Source organism: Passer montanus, unplaced genomic scaffold, assembly GCF_014805655.1.
Source record: "Passer montanus isolate IOZ18808 unplaced genomic scaffold, ASM1480565v1 scaffold108, whole genome shotgun sequence".
NCBI classification, from domain to species: Eukaryota; Metazoa; Chordata; class Aves; order Passeriformes; family Passeridae; genus Passer; species Passer montanus.
The window spans coordinates 23,311-45,879 of NW_024357392.1; the positions used below are offsets into that span (position 1 = coordinate 23,311).

The 22,569-nt window shown below is 45.0% G+C and overlaps 1 protein-coding gene across 1 annotated transcript; it reads right to left on the reverse strand.

Moving 5' to 3' along the window:
• Window positions 1-1,158: 1,158 nt before the first annotated feature.
• Window positions 1,159-22,360, reverse strand: FAT4 (FAT atypical cadherin 4). Its single transcript, XM_039722395.1, has 3 exons — window positions 22,318-22,360; window positions 16,863-22,228; window positions 1,159-1,175 (listed from the first exon to the last, which is right to left on the reverse strand). Exons 1-3 carry the CDS (start codon window positions 22,358-22,360, stop codon window positions 1,167-1,169), a joined length of 5,418 nt encoding a protein of 1,805 aa, XP_039578329.1. The 3' UTR covers window positions 1,159-1,166.
• Between the last annotated feature and the right edge of the window lie 209 nt (window positions 22,361-22,569).

The window sequence follows — 22,569 nt, forward strand, 5'->3', positions numbered from 1 at the left end:
ACCCAACATGTATGTTCTTATCCTGGCAGGAATGCCCATCAAAGGTGAAGGGAGCAGTTTAATAAAAAAAAAAAAAAAGTAGACTCTTAATACATTAATCCAAATGCAGACAATTCCATGCACTCTGTCTTGCATTATACTGGAGAGGATGGATTCCATGTCTGCCCTGGTGTAACATTCCTTGCAGGCAAAATCTGGGTGCAGAAACTTTAATAAGATATTATGCCATATTAATAAAAGGAATGGAGGCGGTTTTATTACTACTACTAATTGGCATAACAATTCTTTTAAAGTTTCACTGTCAGTAACCCTTTACCCTAGCAATTAAGGAAGACTCTAAATATCAAATTAGCTATCATATAAAACTTCTCCAGAATTAATCCTCTGTATTGCGGACAAAGCAATTGGTAGTTAAACAAGTGTTAAATAACTACAACATAACATGTAGCTCCAAGCTACTTCTTAAATGTCAGTGAACAAAGGTGAATGTTTTTCAACTGACTCATGCAAATAATCTCACTGGAGATGAAAGCTCTTTAAACATAATTTTTTTATTAGATCACTTCTTTCATGGGTTTACTTGATGAATATACTTAGTTTGAAATATCTGGTAATTAGCCTGGTCAAGGACAGTGCTGCATTCATTACTACCCCTTCCTCAACAAGAGCTATTTTTAGTACAAAAAGACTAGATTAAAATAAATAAATACATAAATAAATATTTGCTCTGAAAGGGTAGTATTTATCCCATAAAGTCTCAGAGTAGAACAAACACATATTACACCAGTTTAATGACACAAGTGCTAATTCTAAATTCAGACCAAAGCAGAATATCAGTTATGGGATTAAATTACAGGAATGAAACAATAAAAACACAACATTATCACAGGAAAAACAATGTACTTGTTATTGCAACTCGAATGTGCCTTTGAATAATGTAGAGAAGCTCTGCAGTTCCAAACTCTTGATTTTGTAAGATTTACAGTGTAGGAACAAACCCTTATTCGTGCCACTGGAGGATCAGGCAGAACTTCCAGGAGCAACAAATTATTTCCCTGCTTGCAGTGGAGGCCAGATGTGACACCAAAGGTGGGAGATGTCTGTAGCCACATTTCTCTTCACAGAGAAAAGCAAGGCACAATTCCTTCCAATAATATTTCTGGGTTTCACATTCTCTGAACCTCAGAGAAACGAAAAACAATGAGAGAGGAGTGCAGTGGTGTGCAGAGTTGAGTGCTTGGCAGATTCAGTTTAGATGTATTGTAATATAGTGTAATAAAATACAGATAATATAGCATAATAAAGTAATCATTTAGCCTTCTGATAAGATGGAGTCAGATGCCTCCTCATCATTCTCTCCCCTTCATCGGGGGTGCCCTGCATCCTACAGATGTCTACCTGAGACCAGCAAATGTCCAAGAAAAAAATAAATGCTGAACTGATTTGCTGGATGTGGGAGGCTCTGAGCACCCTGGTGTCACTGTGATATTTTATGAAAATCCTTTTGCTAGTATTTTCTCCTGAGAAGTCTCAGAAAAAAGATGTAAATAATAACTATCTGATTGCCTTGGAATGTGGTCTGGAAGTTTTTTACCAACGGGTGCATCTTGGATCGGTCTCATGTGAGTTGTTTTTATTTGGTGACCCACCACAGCCAGCTGTGTCGGACTCTGTCTGTCACAAGTTTTTATTATTCATTCTTTTCCTGGCCTGCTGATGTATTCCTTTCTCTATTCTTTATAGTATGGCACTTTTAAATATAATATAATATGATAATATAATAAATCAGCCTTCTAAGAGATATGGAGTCAGATTCATCTCTTCCCTTGTCCTGGGACCTGCGAACACAACGACACCCTGGTCTTAGTGGAAAGCATCCCTGTGGGAGTTGAACTAGATGGTCTTTAGGGTGCCTTGTCCCCAAACCATTCTATGGTTCGAGTCCATAAAAATCCTTGGTTAATTACTTGTCTTTGCAGCAGCCAAACGCTCCGCTCCTTTTTCTGCCTTTGCTCTTTGCGTGTCAGCAGGACAGTGGCCCCGTGGGCACCGCAGCCCCGAGCAGCGGAGCTCTGAATGCAGCACACAAAGGGATCACAGCTAGAGCACATAATCCCTGCGGAACAGAGCCGGCCCAGGGAAGGAGACCTTTCTGCTCCGCCTGCAAGGAACCGTGGGGATGCCCCGCACCGCTCGCCTACCAAGGAGATGCCAGGCAAGTTTTTCTAAGAAAAGAACCCCGGTTCTTAAAAAAATTTGCACTGCTTCAGCAGTAAACTCACAATGAAAAGAGAATTCTCATTTGCATCAGCTTGAAACGTCCGTGTTCTGGCGCTACAAAGCCTATGGCTGATAAAGTACTCTTTCTCCTTAGCAATAATTGTAGTGAAAATGCAAAGATCTGGCAAGATATTTGCTTCTGAAATACTTCTCTATTACCATGGAGAATTTGGAATATCCACCACTGCACTGGAACAAAATGAAGATAAAGGAGTTTGAATGCTACTATTATTGTTAGGATTTCTTTCTTCTTTTTTTAAAGGCTCTGTGGATTTCAAAGTGGCAAGAATTAATCACAGAAATAAATCAAATACCGCTGCCAGTAACAGAGCAGGAAGGAGTGCTAAACAAAAACAATAAATACAAATGATTACTCAAACAAACACACACATAGATGATTAACATTTGGAAATTAACAGTGGAGTGTAAGTCCCATGGGTGCCACCAATGACAGAGAAAACCAGACTAGAATTTCAAGAGAAAAGAATAGTAGCTGTCTTCTACAGTAAAGGTACTTAAATGTACCAGAGGCTCCATCTCTGCCTGGGGAAGGTGACACATCCCCTTTCCTTGCCCTAACCTGCATCCCTATTTCTCCCACAGGAGGGTCTTTACACCCTGCAAGAGGACATTTACACAACACAAGGGTGTTTAGCTGCTCTGCTGCCACAGCTCTCAACCAGGAGCCCTCCATGCCTGGGGAAAATCCCTTTGCAAACAGCCAAGTGCTCATCCTCAAGGACCCTGGGACTGTGGACAACCCTGGCTTGTCCTGGAACCTACATTCCTTCATTCCACTCATTCCTGGAATCCATTATCCTCCCAGGATGAGACAGCTGTTGCATCACTAACTAAATCTTTAGAAAACTTTCTTATTTTTTGGCAGGTTTGTTGCAAGGCACAGGTAAAACCCAACCGCTGCAGCATTTCTAGCTTCAAAAGAATAGCTCCTAAACACAGAAGTTATGTTGTTAAAAATTTAAAGCATGAGTTTCTGTTTGATTAAAAAGAAATGTTAAGTGTAACTGTGAAAAAAGATATAAGGACGGAGAACAGAATTTTACAGACAAGAATAGATGAAGGCTCAGTGTAGAGAAAATCCTAAAGAAAATGGGTTATTCTGTGGCTCCAGTTATGTCAAGGACACAGTATGGGGGGCCCTTCCCATTGAGGGCAAGGTCAGCCTTGCTGAGGAATCCCTTCCCACCCCAAAACAGGCACACAAGAAAGGAACCAAGTCCCAGGAGACTGTCCAGACACTCCAAACCTGTTGAATGCTTTTATACCAATGTCCAGTGCAGGCCATTTTCAGAAAATAGAGCCACTGTCATCACTAAAAATTAATGCAAACCAGCCTGGAGTAGAATTTACATTCCTCAAAGGACAGTAAATCCTCAAGACAAGAGACCACCAGACCATCCCATCAGCATGTCACCATCCCACCAATGTTTTCCAAATCCAGGGGAGCCAGACAAAACCTATCAGCCTGTAACACAAACAGTCCCTCAGAAGTATATGTTAGGCTGGGATTGAAGCCATAAATCTTTCTGACACAATTTTCACACACTCTAAGAGAGCTAATGCCATCCTCTGTGGTGATAAAACAGAATTTCAAATGCTTAGCCGTGCACAAGCTGGCAACTGGGAAACTACCACTGGCTGAGCTTAATATCTTAGAGGGAAAATGACTTTTAGGGGACTTATTGGATGAGAACACTGAGCTGGAAGCTGCTGATGGGCATTGACGGTGTAAGCCTCCAATGGCATATTTATAAAGTAGTTCAACATAGGATATATCTTTCAAAACATATAAATTAAAGCCTGGTGTAACTTTCACCTAAATCTATACATAACATCTGTTAAATGGATTCAAGACTGCCACTACATTACATAAACTCCTGTACTTGTAAAGCTGTGGTGAATCACACTATTCTCCTTCACATGACTAGGGGGGAAGGAAAGAGAGAAGAGAGAGAGAAGAAAGACAGAAGAAACAGAGAAAGAAAATCACAGCAATTTTACCAAGTGCTATCAGCTAACATAAGGACAACTCTTCCCCAACAGAGCAGAGTTTTCCAAAAATAGCTTCTCTCGAGACCCCTGGTTTAAAAGCAGAGAATTGCAACTGAGGTTATTGAACAGGAGTAAAAATTGTAGCGTCCCACACATATCAGTTTCTCCAAAACCCTGGGTATTGTGTAGGATTCATTCAGGAGCTACATAATTACACTTTTCAGCAAAATGCAATCATTGCTGGTGGTAACCAACAACATGGAATTACAAGTGGAATATGATAACCATTGTCAATTGCATTGGACAAGGTTAGAATTCCCTTACTCACAGGACAAAGTTCTCATCTCCCCAGATGACAAAAGAATCTTCTCTTGGAAAGGGCACATCTCAAGCCTTGCTACTTTTCACCAAGCACTTAGAAATGTCAAGCTAGAGCAATGTCATTTGGCTTAGAATTGGTAAAAATTTATCAAATCCCTGGTTTGCAATTCCAGCAGAGCAAAACACAAAAAGAAGCGTTGCTAAATCGTTCAATGTAGGTGTTACTTAACCTAAAATCCACAAATAGTGACAGCTTTTCTCTCCCAAAACCATCAAATGACCTGGAGCACACATGATTATATTAAGATCTTGATAGCTATCACATGGAAATTAATGTTTCTGGCTACATTTACTAGATTGTGAAATATTTGCCTGTGTTTTTATTGTGCACAACAACAACAACTCCAACCGTGCCTCTTCTACATTCTTTTATAACTGTTTTATATGCTCAGTGGGGGGACAGAAAAAGAATTTAGTTAATGATTAAGCTTTTTCTTTCTAAAAGCAAGCCATGCTGACTGTCCCAATTAATCAATGTCTCTGGAAGTTGCAAAGGAAATTGAATGCAGTGTTTCTGTTTCAGAATCCTTTATTCTAAACACCAGCCTTCTGGTTTTCAAATGAAGAAATACACACACAGCTGAAGAAATACACACACGGATACTTGCTGTAATCATAATAAAATTGATTTGGGAGTGGTGGTGAAAGTTACATTTCAGTCCACTAAAAGCAGTTCTTTCATTCCAATACAACTTTCTGAAATGAAAATTTAAAACAACTATGAGTAAATTGAATTTCTTATCAGGAGACTGCCACCTAAACATGATTAAGTATTTATGAAGCACTGAATTTCACACAGCCTATTTCACACCATTCCATCTGCAGGTGAATTTGGAGCCTCAGAAAGGTGGACCTGTCACCACTAACCTGCTCTCTAGCATTCCAGAAGGATTTGCTGGTTGCTATTCCCACTACAAAGAGAAACCTGCACCTACTATGGGATCTATACTGAAATTTAGCCAAATCCCAAATATAGTGGCTTACTTTAAGCAAGGCACACAGGTCCCTGTGTGGACATCAAGTACCTACATAAGTCAGACAAAACAGCCAATTTTTGTCTTTTTAAAACTACGCCACAACAGAAAGCCTCTAAATTAATGCTCAGTTACTTGCAACTACACGAGCAGGGAGCAGTGTGTTTGTTTACAAATTACATTCTGGAGCCTGACTTTTCCCACCCAGGCTCCCACAAAACTGCTCCCCATCAAGCAAAATTTATCCTCGGTTCCTTTCCTTGGAGTGCTGTGCTACCACCATTGCCTTCTATTCCCTTCCACAGAGCTCCAGCCATGTAGTGCCTAACTACAGGCTGCAGAAAGTCTTGATTTCCTTATTTCCTTGGCAAGGGCCAAGCTTTTTGTTAGATGTTTAGTGTTTACCCCGTGTCACTTTCAATATAGATTTTCATTTCCACAAATAGAAGGTCCTTCTCATGTACTTGAGGCCTTGTTTTCTGCTTGGTTACACCAATGTAAATTAAGAGCAATTTAACTGAATAAAATACAGTTACAGTGAAGGAAAATTAGCACAACTCAAAGGAAAGCCAGTCCACTGTTTAGTAATAATGTCTGTCATATAGTCTAGATTCTCTTGCTCATACATCCATTAGAGAGCCAAAGCTGTAATAACAATGTTATATTTTCACAGGAAAGAAAAGTAGCATTTTCTTACTTGCACAAAGAGGCTTTTTTTTTTTTTTAAGAAATGGGAATGTAGTTGGAAAGCACTTATTTTTCTATTTGTAGAGTGGTAGCCACAATTAATAGTCATAATATTATGGTGTGTTTTTAGAAGAGACTGTTCGCACACATGGGACCTCATGGCATCAGAAAAGCACATTCATTTTTATGGCACTAAATCTCAAAATTAAAGACCCTATCCCTCCATCAGTTTTGGGCAGCTTTACTGTTGTAAATTGTATTTCCATGGGTGTTTTAAAAACACATACATGCGGGATGATCAAGGAAGGACAAAAAGAGGATCTAGAAGACAACAGACCAAAGTAGCCCCAATTTGGATGAAGCTTCGTTACACCATTAGGAGTATGACTTTGCAATTAGGCTTTTAATATCTTAGTTTCCATGAAAAACAACTGCGATAATTTAACTTAATGACTGCAAATTGAAAAAAAAGATATATTCAAAATGAAATTTATTTGCCCTAGTGTGAAGTCTCACGTACCATTTTTCTTCCATGCTCACTGGGAAGAACACCATGCAGATTTCCAGCTACACTACTGCCATCATTCACAAGACAAGAATCTTAGGGCCCTCTAAAGAAATTGCCTCTCTAAAGATAATTTTTGCTTTAAATAGATGGAGGGGGAAAAGGCATTGCTTCTACTGCCTTCTCCTCAGCCTTGCCTGATGGATGGTGTTGCTCATGGGTGGAACAGCTCTGACAGACTTGGAACAGCCACCACGTCTGCTGGCAGTGATTTATTCCTGAAAGCAGCTTTAAAGTTCAGGCATGACACTTCCAGATAGCAGTGACCAGTTAACTTCTAGAACAATAAATAACAAATGCTAAGAAGAACCGGGCTTTGCCCAGATTTAGAGTTTGTGGGACTTGTTATTCCTTAACACATTCCTGTCCTGTGGTGGCCTGGCTTCCTCCTCCAAGGAAACTGGAGGCAGAGCTGGGCACCTCCTTCCTGGAGGTCAGGACATTTATTTCTACATGGGTGTCTTCTGTACATACACACATGCACCTAATGTTTACACACAGGTACCTTAAAGCACGGCAATAAATAAATAATCACAGTGATAAACCACCTGGAGGTCCAGGAGACACAAAGGGGCCATGTAAGAGGAGAGCTGGTTATGAGCAGAAGCAGCCATGTGCTTCCAAGGCTTCTCAGTCCAGATTTTAGGAGCTACTTCAGGCAGTGGATGGATATTTTTCTATTAGCAGATAAGAACTGAAGGTTGGACAGCATGACATAAATCCCTGAAGATCCATTATTGCTCATTTGTTACAGAAACCTGAAAGGAGGGCTTAGCTCCAGTCTTTGGCATCCTACTGAGGAGTACTGAATTTACACAACTCCTTTCCTGCGCTGTAAAATGTATCAAAATAAACACATCATACAATGCAGTTGTCTTCCCCCGCCTCTCACCCGTCCCTCACACACAAACTCAAAACACTGCTGAGGAGAAAGAAAAAAAAATAAAACCGACACAATAAGAGACACCTTTATCAGCCTCAGCCATCTGTGTTCCTTTAGTCTGATCCAAGCATTTTGGCAGGCATGTGTGCAGCTTGCTCCTACCCCATATCATCCTGCCCTGCAAGAAAAAGTCCCCTCCCTCTTCCTCCCCTCTCTGCTGATGCGGGTCAGGCAGTGCTCTGAGTTTTTTAATTCCAGGACTTGAAACAACAAGGTGTTGGTGCATATGTGTAATTAATTATGATCTCAACACAATCACTTAACCTCCTTCTGAGGAACTGCAACCCCACTTGCTAGCTTGGCCCAGAAACCAAACAGATGTCAAAAAACCCTCACAACTTTCAGTGCTGACCATAGGAATCATCTGGAGTTTAGAAATGTATAGGTAAAACTAAAATAAAACAGGCTAATTCCTCAAAAGTCTAAAATGCAGCAGCTAAGAGCACTGCTGAAGAAAGAAAACAGCAGTAAGAAAATCACCACCACCATAAATTAGTTTCCAGACAATCTGACATGACCCTACTGGGGTTAAAAATCTGGATTTTCATTAATGTGTTCACTGAAATCATAAAGGCTCAAGATCTTTCCTCAAAGCAAGCAGGCATAAAAACGTTTATAAGGCAACTTGCAAAGGGACTAGAATCATGCTCAGGAAAAAAAAAAAAGGCATTTAAATACACTCAGAAATGCAGGTCTCAAAAGATTAAGAGTACAACCAACTACCAAGTTTGCCTTCTGTTTCTGAACAGCCTCACAATAGCAACATGTCTTCAATATTTCAGGAAGCATGACACTTTGATAGATTAAAAAGAAATGCTGTATTGAAAAGAATAAAGAATGAAAATGGGGAAAACACCAGGAATCCTGAAGTGTAATATTATAGAAGAAAACCCCTGTGGAAAAGTCAAGCTTTAAACATATACTACAGATGTGCAACACAGCTCTGGCATCTTATTTATTTTATTTATTTTTCCTCTGAACTATTTCAGGAGAATTCTCTTAATTTATCAAAAATGATGCAGAAAGGAGTTGACATGAAAAGCACTCAGCTCAGCTCTCCCCAAGGAACAATTTATGTCCTAGTACACTCGGAGAGAAATAGAATCATGTATTTCCCCATGCACAGTGCCCATGGCAAACATACCCCTCCAGCTTAAAGCAGAGGTTTTTTCTGTCCTAATACACATACATGCCCTGTGATGTGAACTTGGATTTTTTTCTCTCCCCAAATGCTTCAGGATGCTGCAGATCAAATTCTTGTTTTGAAAGCCAATTAGCATGGCTCTGTGCAATTCAGCGCTATCTGGTGTTGGATGCTACTTAAATTAATTTGGTACAAGTAGGATATAAATTCTGTTCATAGCCCAGAAGGAGAACTACACATTTGGGTAGGTGAAACATTATACACATGTTATTAGAACTAATAGTCTTCTCCTAGATTGTATTGCAGCCACCAAAAAAATGCTTGCCAAAGAGGACAACTAGGTACAAAGCACTTGTTTAAAACCTTAAATTCTCAGCTATATTTTAGACAAAAAAAAAAAATATCTTAAAGGCTTCAGAAGCATTAAAATTCAAACAGTCTCCAAAGAAATCCTTGAGGAAAAAACTTTATTTTTAACCAAAACCAACACTCATTAGCATAATTGAGTTGAAAGTTGTCTTTTGTTAATTTTTGCTTCAGTAGTAGATGATAAACTTAGAAGTGGATCAGCAGCAGTATCAGAGCAGAGTTATGACCCAGCCCAGAGCAGCTCCACACGTGACACCTGGCAGAAAGCCCCTGGCAGGATGGCAGAGCCTGCTCCCAAAGGCAGGACGCGCACATGGGTGCTGCTGGTCCAGCTCTGCTCTCCAGGAGGGAGCACAGGAATGACTTGCAAGGCTCCATCTGGTGATGGAGGGCTCCAAAACCAGCTGCTGTCCTAACCCAGCTCATAAATCCCCTCTTGGTTCCTGTCAGCAACAGAGACAGTCACGCTCCTTATTCTTAAGACGCCCCATAAAAGAGAGATCCAACTAAGGGCCTGGAAAGGAGTCAGAAGTAACTTGTAAAACACAAAGGCTCCAGCTCATCAGTTTTATCAGTGCCATTCATGCAGAATTTAATAAGGAGGAGATGACATGAGGGCTGGAGCACCTCTTGGGTCAGGACAGGCTGACAGAGCTGGATTGTTCAGCCTGGAGAAGAGTCCAGGAAGACTTCAGACCACCTAAAGGGTCTAGAAGAGAGTTGGAGAGGGACTACTTATAAGGCTCAGTATATGGCACACCACAAACCTATTCCCATTCATCTCACTTAAACATCTGTGAGAAAAACCCTATCTTCATGTTTCAGCTCTATTAGAGAATCCAATCAGCTTCACAGGGCTCTTAGGAGTCATATTATCCTCACACAGCCACTGCAGGGACCCCAGACTTGCCTACGGGATGATGCCATCTTTGGGACAGAGTGTAGAGGACAGGAAGGTGATGAACTGCAACAAGATGCTCTTTTCCAAAAGGAGCCCCCAAAGCTCCTTCCACCTGTCTGAGCCTCAGAGCTGCTGAATGCCTTTCTGTCTGTAGCTCTGGATGGCTGCATTAACTGCAGCAGAACCCTTGCACACTTATTTAAGATCAAGGTCACTCATTAAGACTGCATCAACACAAGCCACAGCCTACCTACCATCAGTGTGCATGTGTGATGGCTACAGACATGAAATGCTGAGGCAAACTCTTGTTTCCATTACTTTCTGCCTAGCTGTTGGCACATAAATTACCACTTCATAACAGGCCCTTTGAAATTTTTTTGCATTAACTAATGCAGCTCGATGTATTTTTACAGTGCAATCATGGCTATCAGTTTCCATCTGTTCTACTGTCCTTTTGGAATGTTTTCGCTGCGAGGAAGTAAACAAAAATAGAGCACTGTAAAAACAAACCTGCCTGACAGTCTAGACTGAGGGTCTAATTAAAAATAAGATTTATTAGAATAGAGAGAAACATCGCAGTAAAAGAAAGACACAGTTTCTCTAACGTATCTGGTATTATTCTTGGCAAAGCTCAGCCAGGCTATAAATTCACTGAAACAAATCAGTATGGCACTGATGCATCATTCTGATCTAGCATTGCTTTTCCAGACTTGGGGAACACGTGAGGAAAACTCTTTGTTTCACTTCAGTTTTAGTCACCACAAATTCCTTTTTTAATTGGGACACGAGTGTGCTAGGGCTCGTCTCCACACAAAGTCTTGCACAGAGTAAGAAACCAAGCTGAGTTAACAGCAGTGCTTCTCCCTAGTCTAGACACAGTTAAAACAAACTGTACCAGCAGAACTATGTCATGCCAAGGGCTTGCTTTGATATAAATTAAATGGACACCTCGCTCCTGGAGGGGTGGGATGTGGCAATTCAGACTTGGAAAGACTCAGAACATGGAAACTTCTGCCAGTCAAAAGGGAATGAGCATCCTTTGGTGAGGTGCAGTCTCACAGAAACCGCACAAGAACAACAGCAAAGGTCTCAGACAGCACCACCAACACAGTCTTACCCCAGTAAAGACACTGGGGGCCTCAGCTGTATCTTTACTGGGGCAAAGCAGGGCCTTGGTGACCAATTCCTGGAGCAAATGGGCAGCCACTCCTTACCTCACCCAACACATGGAAAGAACACTGCACTCCCTCAGCCCTGGGGATATCATTTTACATGGAAAAGGACTCACTAACATCCATAGGACACAAGAACCATTTGGAGATTTGTATGAAGAATTTAACACTTAGCAAAAATAAGCACATGAAAATTTTGACCTGTTTTTTTGGCTATTATTTCTAGTGTTTGCACTAGAGACGCATGAAAAATAATATTTTCCGTAATAAAGAATGTTGTTTTTAGAAGTCTAGTGATTTTTAACATAAAAATTATTAGGTGACCTCACATGCAAAAATGCCCAAAGGCTGCTAAAATAGCAAAGAAATGAGAAATTCTAGATATTAAGAACATGTAGCAAGGCAGATTCATTAAAGAAATTAGAGAGGATGAAAAAAGGGCCAACTTCGAACCAAAACACACAAATTGGTTTTGAATAGTTTTCCACATAAGGAACATTCATCTCCCACTCTAGTTCAAGGACAGCTTAGAGATCCTTTTTCAGATCATGCAAATGACAGCAGCAACTTAAATAATTACACGTTTCTTAGAATCAGCAATATCAGCTTTAGGAAGAAAAAAAAAAGAAAAAAAAGTGTCTCTGGAGCTGGGACAAGGCAGCAGATTTTCATTGTTTACTCCAACGTTTCATAAGCAGTTTCCTTTTTCAGGCAACAATTGATGTGCCATGTATCATTAAAGAATGAACTGACTTATAAATAGCATGAATACAAGGAGAACCCCATTGTTCTTATTTGCGCTGGTAAATATGAGACATGGCAGATAAGACTTCTCTGAAGTGGGATTCTAATTCCCTTACTAAATTTAAAGCCTCGCATTAGCCAGGGTGGCTGGAGAAGCAGCACCTTCAGTGTCTGGCCCACCAGGTCACCTCCTCCTGTCTCCATGGGATGGAGAGTGACACCCCTGAAGCAGTACCCAGCCAAGGGATGCAGGAGTGACACAGAGCAAGCTCAGCCACAGGACACAGCCTGGGCTGAGACAAAAAGCTCCACATCAGCTGTTTACACCATGCAATCCTAGGCAATGGCTGCAATTCCTACTGAGTCAAGGCAAACCCTCCTGTGATTGTCTTTCTAGCAGGCCAGGGCCATTCACTCTGCCTTTCTTCCTTAATTTCCAGATCTTTACCAAACATTGTCTGAAATCCCCACATCTTACCTGAATAAGGAAGAAACACTTGCCCAGCTTGGAAGTCCAAGATTCCCAACCATGTCAATATGTCTCAGCTGAGATGACCACAATACACAAAATATCACCATACAATTCCAGAAGGCTTCAACCCACACGGAGTCACACCACACCACTTCAGAAAGCTGCCAACATCTTCCTTCTTGTCCCCCAGCCCAGCCTTTTATCCCCTGATGTTGATGCCCTGCCCCTGTGTGCCCTCTGCTCCTTTGGTGGTTGGTCAGTGCCCTGGGCACTCCCTGGCTCACTGCTGTCAGTGCTGCTCACCTGCTGCTCACAGCTGTGCCCATTGGGGTTGAGGCTCAGCTGTCCCACTCCCAGTCACCACAAACTGTGTGCCCACAGCAGTCATGAAGCACTCCCAAGACGAAGCTACAAATGCAGTGCAGAAGAAAACCCAGAGTCCCATTTCACCCTGCAAATGAAGACAATCCCCCTCTTTTGAGAGGACATTAATATTCCCAGGTAAAAAGCACTAACAGGACCATTGATCTGCCTCTCCATGTATTTCCATTTTCAAATCAATACCACCACAAAATCTTTCATTTGAGGCTTATATACCTTCCTCATTTACACCCTTCTCCTCCCTTCCTTGGGAGCTATGATCCTATTTAAAGTATATGAAAGATGTTGAACTGAACAAGGAGCTCACCTCCCAAAGTGTTACCCTCTCTCAGCTGGCATAGATGATACATAAACCGCTATAAATTACATACATAGGGCCACAACTCCCTTCAAGGAAGCCACCCCCTGAAGGGTTAAACACACAAACTGGAGCTCCTGTCTAATTCCTCTTAATCCTTGGCTACACAGCACAGAAGATGAGGTATTATTGCTGCCAGACACAAAGTAGGGTACAACACAAGGCCACCCAAAATATCCCGCAGCATGCAGTCCTTGTCCGGGGAGGCAGGGCTGAAGGGAGTCATGAGGTGTGCAAGTGATGCCAGCAGGCATTAGTCATTCTATATTAAATATAAAATCATGGTGGTGAAACCCTCAGCCCTGCCTAAAAGGTTAAAAGAGGATTTATGTTGGAGAGCCAAGAGAAAGGAGTTTAGCAGTTGCTGAGGGGTTTTTTCCCCAGCAGAAACATTAAAAAAGGCAAAGAATGGCAAACTGAAGGGACCCCTTTAGGACACCTACATTACTCTTTTTTACATGAGATCAACAGTGATGATTGTATTAGCCTAATGATTAATACAACAGGGGGAAAAGCTGAGACTGATCACCAAACACATTCACACAATGTCAAATCATCTGGTCTGTCACTGTAGATTATAAATAGGATAAAAAATAAAATTAAAAAACAAGCTTTCAGATTCAACAACTACTATCCAAAATTACCATATAGCTGTAAAATACACTGGAAGAAGCACTTAAGTTTTCTTTAGAATCTCAAATATTTAGTATTTGAAGAAAGCTTAACCTCACTACTTGCATTTTCCTGACACACATCCCACCACCACCACTTTTCTTTCCATATAGTAACAACATACACAGAAACATACACAAGATAAAAGGCTAGTGATTGAAAAATAAACCACAAATTGCAAACAAACATTTTGTTTCCTAAACTTTTGTTGTTACTTTACTGAAAATAACAGAACCCTTCAGTTTCAAGGCATGTCAGCTGCTCTGGGTTCAGCAAGGATTCCCCACAGTCCTGCCACTGAAAAGTTCTGCCCTTGGACACTGTTCACAAAGCACCGACATACAGCCCTGGGAGCTGTACAGTCACTGGGTCTTGAGTCTGATTCCACAGGGCAAACCCCAGGGATGGATGAGAAATATTGAAAAGATACTTCCTTCCTCAGTTAGGGCACTAGGTGGATCTTTTCCATATATTTGATATTATTTTAGAAATAAATTAGTGACAGAATTGAGGGGGATGGGGTGGGAAATCACACCACTTCCCAGCACAAGGATTAATTCACTCCTAGAGCAAGTGGTTTCACACAAGCCTGCTCTTCTTTTATACTGCCTGCTGGCAAGACAAAGCTGGGCCACTGTTTCAAAACTGTAAATATCTCTATTTCACACCAGGTATCTGTCACCCAAACCCAGTGCTGCAGTCTGTATTAGACAAAAGATCTATTAACATCCTTACTCCCGCTGCTCTCTTGCCAATCTCAGACAGCACGTCTAGCACCGGGCAGCTCCCCATGCTCAGTGGTTCACTCACATGCCACGGTGCAATTAAGATGATTTCTGGCACCAGGGCAGAGCAGGCAATGAAGAGTAATCACGCAGACATTGTTAAGACTATCCTATTACTGTTTTTCCCTCTTCTTTAACCATACCGAGACACAAAACCCAACACACTCCTCATAAGAGAAGAAAAAAAACCACAATATTCACATTCCTTCCCTGCAAAAAAAAAAAAATCCAAACCAAAACAAACAAACAAAACCAAATAGAAAAAATATATAAATATGTGAAAAAAAAAAAAGCTGTGCTGCTTATTCAGTACCCACTGACAGTCAGCTTGAACCCAGAATGTCACTGTAGCAGTTCTTGTGCTGGACAGCAAAAGCCTTCCAGAGAAATTCCATCACTTAAGAGGAAGACTGCATATGGTTATGTTTTTGAAAGTTGAAAGCTGATTATAATTTATAATGCATTTATAAAGAAGTACAGTAAGCTAATTACATTTGGGAGAAGGCACATTTTAGAGGCTATAAAGATACAACCAGTAATAGGAAATTCTAACTCCCAATTATGCCTCTCAGTGTTCTTTACAGAATAAAACATTTGCTTGTGATTTCAGAAGCGGTTTACATTGAACAATGTAAAAGTTGTTTGAAGTTCCAATGGTTGCTCTCTTCCCTGCTCAGCAAATACTCATGTCAAATGCTTTTACAACGTGTAAGAATATTGCAGCCATAGGATTGAGTCCTTCCCAAGTCAAGAAACTCTGCTCAAACTGAGACCTGAAGGGTTGTGATCCAAATGCCCACCGGCAAAGGCCTGACCCTAGAAACAACTGTCCATCAAGACAAAACGTGACACAATAGTAAGGAAAAAATTATAAAGGTGTATCTTTTACAAATTGTTAGCAGGGGTACAAAGCCCTGCACAACAGGAGTATTCTCATAAAAATAGCATTAATTACTTAAACCAGCAGCACTGCTAAAACAGGTCCTTTTCCAATACTCTCCTGTTGGTCAAAACACGACCATCAGCAGCACACTGCACACACAGCAGGATGGGATCACATCTGAGATGGAACAGTGCTCAAATTCCCTGGCAATCATTTCAGAGAGGATCTGTCACTGCCAGTATAGGACAGCAACATTGCACACAGGTCATACTTAACCTGCAGAAGAACCAGCAAAAGCAGCCATGAAGAGAAAAAACATCCAGAGCTGTCAAATAAGAATTGGAAATACCACTTTTGGTAAGATCAAACAAAAAAAACCCCAAACCTGAAAACCACTACAGCATCAAAACTAACACTTAATTCCCAGGAGGAAGCATGGCTGGGGGATCTGTATGGCTGTGCAGTACTGAGGGGTACTGCAAATGGTCAAACCACTACACACTACCACCACCCTCTCCTGGCTGGCCCACTCAGCAGTGCCAGCCCCAAATTTCCAAGAATGGCAAGTCAAAGGTGAAGAAGTGCAGAAGGCAGCTGCAGGAGATGCTGCAACTTAAAGCAAGCACAAGACTCATTCTCACACCTGGCTTCTCAGTATTACCACACAAGACAGGAGGAACGGTGTGAATGACCAGCTCTGTGACTGAAGACAGAGCAAATAAAACACTTACACTTCACAGATGATGCTGCAAACCTGGTTTCCACCCAGTGCTTTTCAAGTTAGTCAAGCAGAAAACCTTTAAAGACCCTTCAGTCAAAGCAAATGGCTTTGTGATAAGGGAAGTTTCCAACTAAAATGTTACACTTTTACCACCTGTCACATCCAGGAATAAAAACAAAACCACTTTCATACTCATCAGTCAGCTATGTAGAAAAGTAACCAAAATTGGAGGTGTGTGAGGAGACCTATCACCCCAGGGACTTAGCCAGGCAGGGATGACAAGAACTTCCATGACACGAGCTGTTCAGAGCCAACGCTCATGTTCAACACCGACACCACAACTTCAGTGAAAAATCAGCCATAATCCTGGAATTACACAGTGTTAACAAGACAAATAATTACTGAATAAACCTTTACCTCTGCTCGTTGCGTGCGGGGCAAAACAGAAGACTTCTCAATGGCATAAACATCCACCAGGTAGAGCCGTGCTCCTTGCTCCCTGTCCAGAATGGCAGCAGTCTGGATGACCCCGGTGCGGCGCCCGATGGTGAAGAGGCGCCCGAGGCTCCTGTCCTCGCACCGGACAGACACGATGTAATATTCCACCTGTGCCTCGGAGCCCCGCGGGCTGGCCGCTTCCAGGGATATCACGTTTGTCCCAATGGGCTCGCCCTCCTTCAGGATGGTGATGTACTTCGGCTGAGTGAAAACAGGTCCGTCAACCCCTTGCAGAATTATAGTCATCTCGGTGGTGGATTTTCTCCTTTCGGGGCCCAGGTCAGTGGCAGAAACTATGAGATTGTAGATGAGCTGAGAAGGCACCAGCGCTGAGGCTACTCTCAAGTCTCCGCTGTAGCGATCCACGATGAAGGTTTCGGTGTCACCATTGACTATTTCATACTCCACCTCGCCATTGGCACCCTCGTCAGGATCTGCAGCAACGATGGTGGTCAGGATGGAGCCGATCACAACCGAGGGGTCAGCTGCGAGGGCGTTCTGCGATACGAACACGGGCACATTGTCATTTTGATCCGTCACCAGAATGGTCACGTTCTTGAGGGCAAAGCGCCTGGACTCCACAGGAACGGCCTGATCGGTGGCTTTGACTGTCAACTCAAAGAGATTGGCAAACTCCCGATCGATTTCAGCATTGGTAAATATTGTCCCTCTCACCTCATCGATACGGAAGTGATTCCCCCTTGGCATCTGCTGGATGATGGCATACGTTAGCTGCCCATTAATATCCGCGTCTGGATCGTGAGCAGTCACGGAAATGACAGAGCTACCCACAGGAACGTTCTCAACAATTGATTTAAAGATGTCTCCCGGAGGAAAATGAGGAGGGTTATCGTTGAAATCCCTAACGTGTATGACCACTGACATGGTAGAGGATCGCGGGGGCCTTCCCTGGTCTTTTGCCGTTATATTTAGCTTATATAGAGATTGTGTCTCAAAGTCCAGTTTCTTGGCAAGAAAAATACTCCCAGTGTTGGGACTGATGCTAAAGGTCCCATGATTGTTTGTCCCTGTAATGCTGTAGTGGAGGTCAGCGTTGTCACCTGAATCAGAATCAGTGGCAGTGACAGATGACACAAGTTCACCAACCCTCATATTTTCTAAGACATCCACTAACAAGGTTGATTTAGGGAAGGAAGGGCTGTTATCATTTTCATCCAACACATCAATGCTCAACATGCAAGTTGAACTTAAAGGAATGGCTCCAGAGTCTACCGCTTGGATGACAAGGGAATACGACGCAGTAGCCTCATAATCTAGTCTGCCTACTAAGGTCACTTGGCCTGTGCTGCTGTCTATTACAAACTGATTTTCTTCATTTCCCTTGATTACAGAATACTGAATCAACCCATTAACCCCTTCATCAACATCTGAGGCAGAAACTCGCAGCACCTGTGTCAGATTTGCTGCCAATTCTGATATAGTAGCTTGATAAATGTCTTTCAAAAATTTGGGGGCGTTATCATTGATGTCTTTCATGTAGATCTGTACAGTTGCCTGATCTTTCAGAGGCTTTGGCAACCCCTGATCCGTGGCTATTACTGTAAGGCTAAATACTGCAGCTCCCCTCTGTCTCATGAGAGCTTCTCTGTCAAACTGATGAGTGCTTCTGATTTCCCCAGTTACCGTGTTCAGCTCAAAATCTGGCTGCATATGCTCAAATGAATACCTGACCTCACCATTCGGCCCAAAGTCTTTATCTACAGCATTTATTTTACCCACATAGGACCCACCTCTCTGTTCCTCTTCAAAATAAAACACATAGTTGGTACTGTTGAACAGGGGCCTGTTATCATTTACATCCTCCAGAATCACCGTAACGTTCACAGTAGCATTGAGTGGTTCTACGGCTCTGTCAGAGGCAACGACCAGTAAAACATATCTTTCCTGAAGCTCACGGTCCAGTTCACTTTTTATATACAGCTGGCCATCTGGGAATATGCCAAAGGCATCCCCAGCATTTCCTTCAATTATACTGTAAGCTATTTCACCGTTCACTCCCGAGTCTTTGTCAGAAGCCTGTACCTTAAAGAACCTGGTATTCACAGGCTCTGACTCCAAAATAGTAATTTCATAGGAAAGCTGGTCAAACACAGGCGGGTTGTCATTTACATCGTGGACAGAGACAGTCAGGATAAAGGTGGAGGACAGCTGAGGCACCCCCATATCCGAGGCCAGGATTTCAACCTGGTAAGACCCAGCATTTATGTCAAGCGGCCCCGTTAAGCTTATAGCGCCAGTTCGTTCATTGATTGCGAACAAGCCCTTTGGGTTTTGCTTAAGGCTGTAAAGGACCATGCCATTAACACCTTCATCAGGATCAAGAGCTTTGGCCTGGAATATGGTATGCCCAGCTTTCCAGTTCTCAACAACATTTACACTTTCCACCACTTGAACAAAGTGTGGGGAATTGTCATTTAAATCTTTGACAGTTATATTGACCACAGCATCGCCAGTAATTGTCCCACCCCTAGCAACCACCTTCAGCTGGTAAAATGCTTGCTCCTCCCTGTCAATAATACTGGCTGTGGTGATCTGCCCCGTCACCCTGTTGATGGCAAACACGCCCCTCTGGTCACCCGTCGTAATGAGGTAACTGATGTTGGTGTTGAGGTCCATGGTGGAAGCAAAAACAGTACCTACGTGGTAACCCAGGGCAACGTTTTCAAAGACAACAAAACTGTACGTGCCCTGGCTGAAAACAGGGGGGTTGTCCTGTGTGTCCAAGACAGTGATGGTGACAATGGCTTGGTTCTGCGACTGAAGATGGCCACCATCAGTGGCCACAATCTGCAGCTGGTAAGCAGTTTTCTCCTCCCTGTCCAGGGCTATTTTTGTTGTGATGACCCCTGTCTGCCCATGGACCTGAAACCTGGAGGTATCTCCAGCTGAGATGCTGTACTTGACTGTCCCATTGGGTCCCAGATCGGGGTCTGTGGCAGACACGGTGGTCACATAGGTGCCGGCTGGCTCATTCTCTTGGATATGGGCAAAATACTGAATGGGGTAAAACACAGGGCTATTGTCATTCACATCCAGGATGCTCACGTTAACTCGGGCCACCGAAGAAAGGGGAGGAGAGCCCAAATCAGTGGCCAGGACCTGCAAGGAGAAGTGAGACTGCTCCTCCCGGTCCAGCTGCGAGATGGTGCTGAGCTTGCCCGAAACCGGGTCCAAGCGAAACATCTGGCGAGGGGTCACAGAGGAGGGTCCAACTGCTACCAGCGCTGGCTCGGCTTCCTGCAGGGAGAAGCGGACAGTCCCATTGTCCCCCAGGTCCCCATCAGTGGCACTTAGGACAAGCAGCTCAGTTCCTGATGGGGAGTTTTCAGCCAAGGACACCTGGTAACCCTCAGGCTGACTGAAGCGAGGCTTGTTGTCATTGACATCCAGGATGGTCACCACCAGCTGCGCGTAGGAGAATTTGGGCTGCACCCCCTGGTCGCGGGCACTGACGTTGAGCACCACCTGAGAAGCAGTCTCCCGGTCCAGCCTGCTAGAGCTGGGTGTACCTGCAGCACTGCCACCCTCGGGGACAGCCGTGGTGACCAGCCCGCTGTGCTCGCTGATGCAGAACCAGCCCAGCTCGTTGCCCGAGACAATGCTGTACTTGAGGTTGGCGTTGAGGCCGGAGTCACGGTCCGTGGCACTGAGGCCCCGCACGTAACTGCCCGGGGGCACGTCCTCGCTGATGTTCACCCCGTACACCGACTGCCCGAAGACAGGCGGGTGGTCATTGATGTCGTTCACAAAGATCACCAGGCTGGCCACCGAGGAGCGGCTCACGGGAGCTGCCACCGCTCCGTCGGGGGAAAAGACGGTAGCGGGGGAGCCTGGAGGTGGCGGTGGGGCCCCGTAGTTATCCGCCACTGCCACGGTGAGGTTATAGGCCGGGATGCGCTCCCGGTCCAGCGCGGCCGCCACCTTGATGAGGCTGAGGTTGGGTACCTTACTGCTGTGCACCTCAAAGTGCCGCTGCTCGTTTCCCGCCAGGATGGACACAGAGATGTTCCCGTTGGCCGCCGGAGAGTCAGCATCGCTCACCGTCAGCAGGGCCACCACTGTGCCGGGGGCCGCGTTCTCATCCACAGAGGCAAAGCGGGAGGTGGCCGGGAAGTAGCGGAACTTCACCCGGGGCTCGTTGTCGTTGACGTCAAGCAGGCGGATGAGGGCCTCGGCCCGGCCGCTCAGCGCTGGCACCCCGCGGTCCATGGCGTGGACCGTCAGCGAGTACTGCTGCCGCATCTCGTAGTCCAAGCGCTCACGGATGCGGATCACCCCGCTCTCGGGGTCCACCTCAAAGGGGAGGCTGCCAGCCCCGTCCCCAGCACCGCTGCCATCGCCTCCTTCCAGGCGGTAGCGGATGTCAGCGTTGGTGCCCTCATCAGCATCAGCGGCGGTGACCTGGAGAACGCTGGCCCCGACGGGTGCATCCTCAGGCACTCGTGCCTGGTAAAGCGTCTGGCTGAAGATGGGCGGGTTGTCATTGATATCCTGCACGGTGACGTTGACCTGAAGGTACCCTCGCCGACGGGGCTCGCCCTTGTCCTCCACCTGCACCAACAGCTGGTAGGTGGGGGTGGCCTCCCGGTCCAGCCCTCCGCGGGATACCAGGTGCAGGAAAGCCCCCTCGCCGCTGGGGTTGAGGGTGATGTTGAGGCGGAAGCGACCCTCCTCGTTGCCGGCCACGATCCGATAGGAGCCATGGTCCACGCCATTGGTGCCACTGTCGGCGTCAGTGGCAGTGTCCAGGATGAGCTGGCGCCCGCTGCCCGTGTCCTCCTTGAAAGTCACCACGATGGAGGGGTCGGGGAAGACGGGCGCGTTGTCGTTGAGGTCGAGCACCAGGACGCGCACCTCGCTGGGGTAGGTGGGCTGGCTGGAGAGCACCACCAGGTCCACCACGTCGCTGGCCAGGCTCTCGCGGTCGATGGTGGCGCGGGTGTGCAGGGCGCCCGAGGTGGCGTTGATGGCGAAGAGCTCGTGGTGCTCGCTCAGGCGGTAGGTGAAGCCGGGCCGGGTGGCGATGGTGCCCACCCAAGTGCCGGGCGGCTGCTCCTCCAGCACCCGGAACACCTGGCGCGGCTCCGCGGCGGCGCTCCCCAGCGGCGGCAGCAGCGGCAGCAGCAGCGGGGTGCGGGGCCCCCGGGACCGTCCCGCCCGGAGCGGGGAGCCAGCCGGGAGCCGGGCGGGCTGGGCGGAGCGGGTCGGGCTGCCCCGCGTACCGGGGGACCGGGCTGCGGCGGCGGCGCTTACTTTGGAGGCGGCTCTGGAGCGAACTTGCGGGTCCCGTTATCCCGGGAAGATGCGGCGCTGGCCGCGCCTCCCGCGGGCCGGCAGCGCCCTCTGCCGTCACCGCCCGGCGCGGCTCCCGGAGCATCTCCGGGGTGCCGGAGCATCCCGCGGGAACCTCCGTGCCCACCGAAAAGCCCCCTTTCCTCCATCCCAAAAAACCCGCACAAAATCGAGGAAGCTCCTTTTCCCCGCGGCGGCGCAGGCAGCAAAAGTTTTATTTTTGTGTGCGCTCTTCTTTAAATACAAGCAGCGGTCGTAAACACAAATCAATAGACGGCAATTAAAGTCCCAAAGATAAATCTAGCAATTTAAG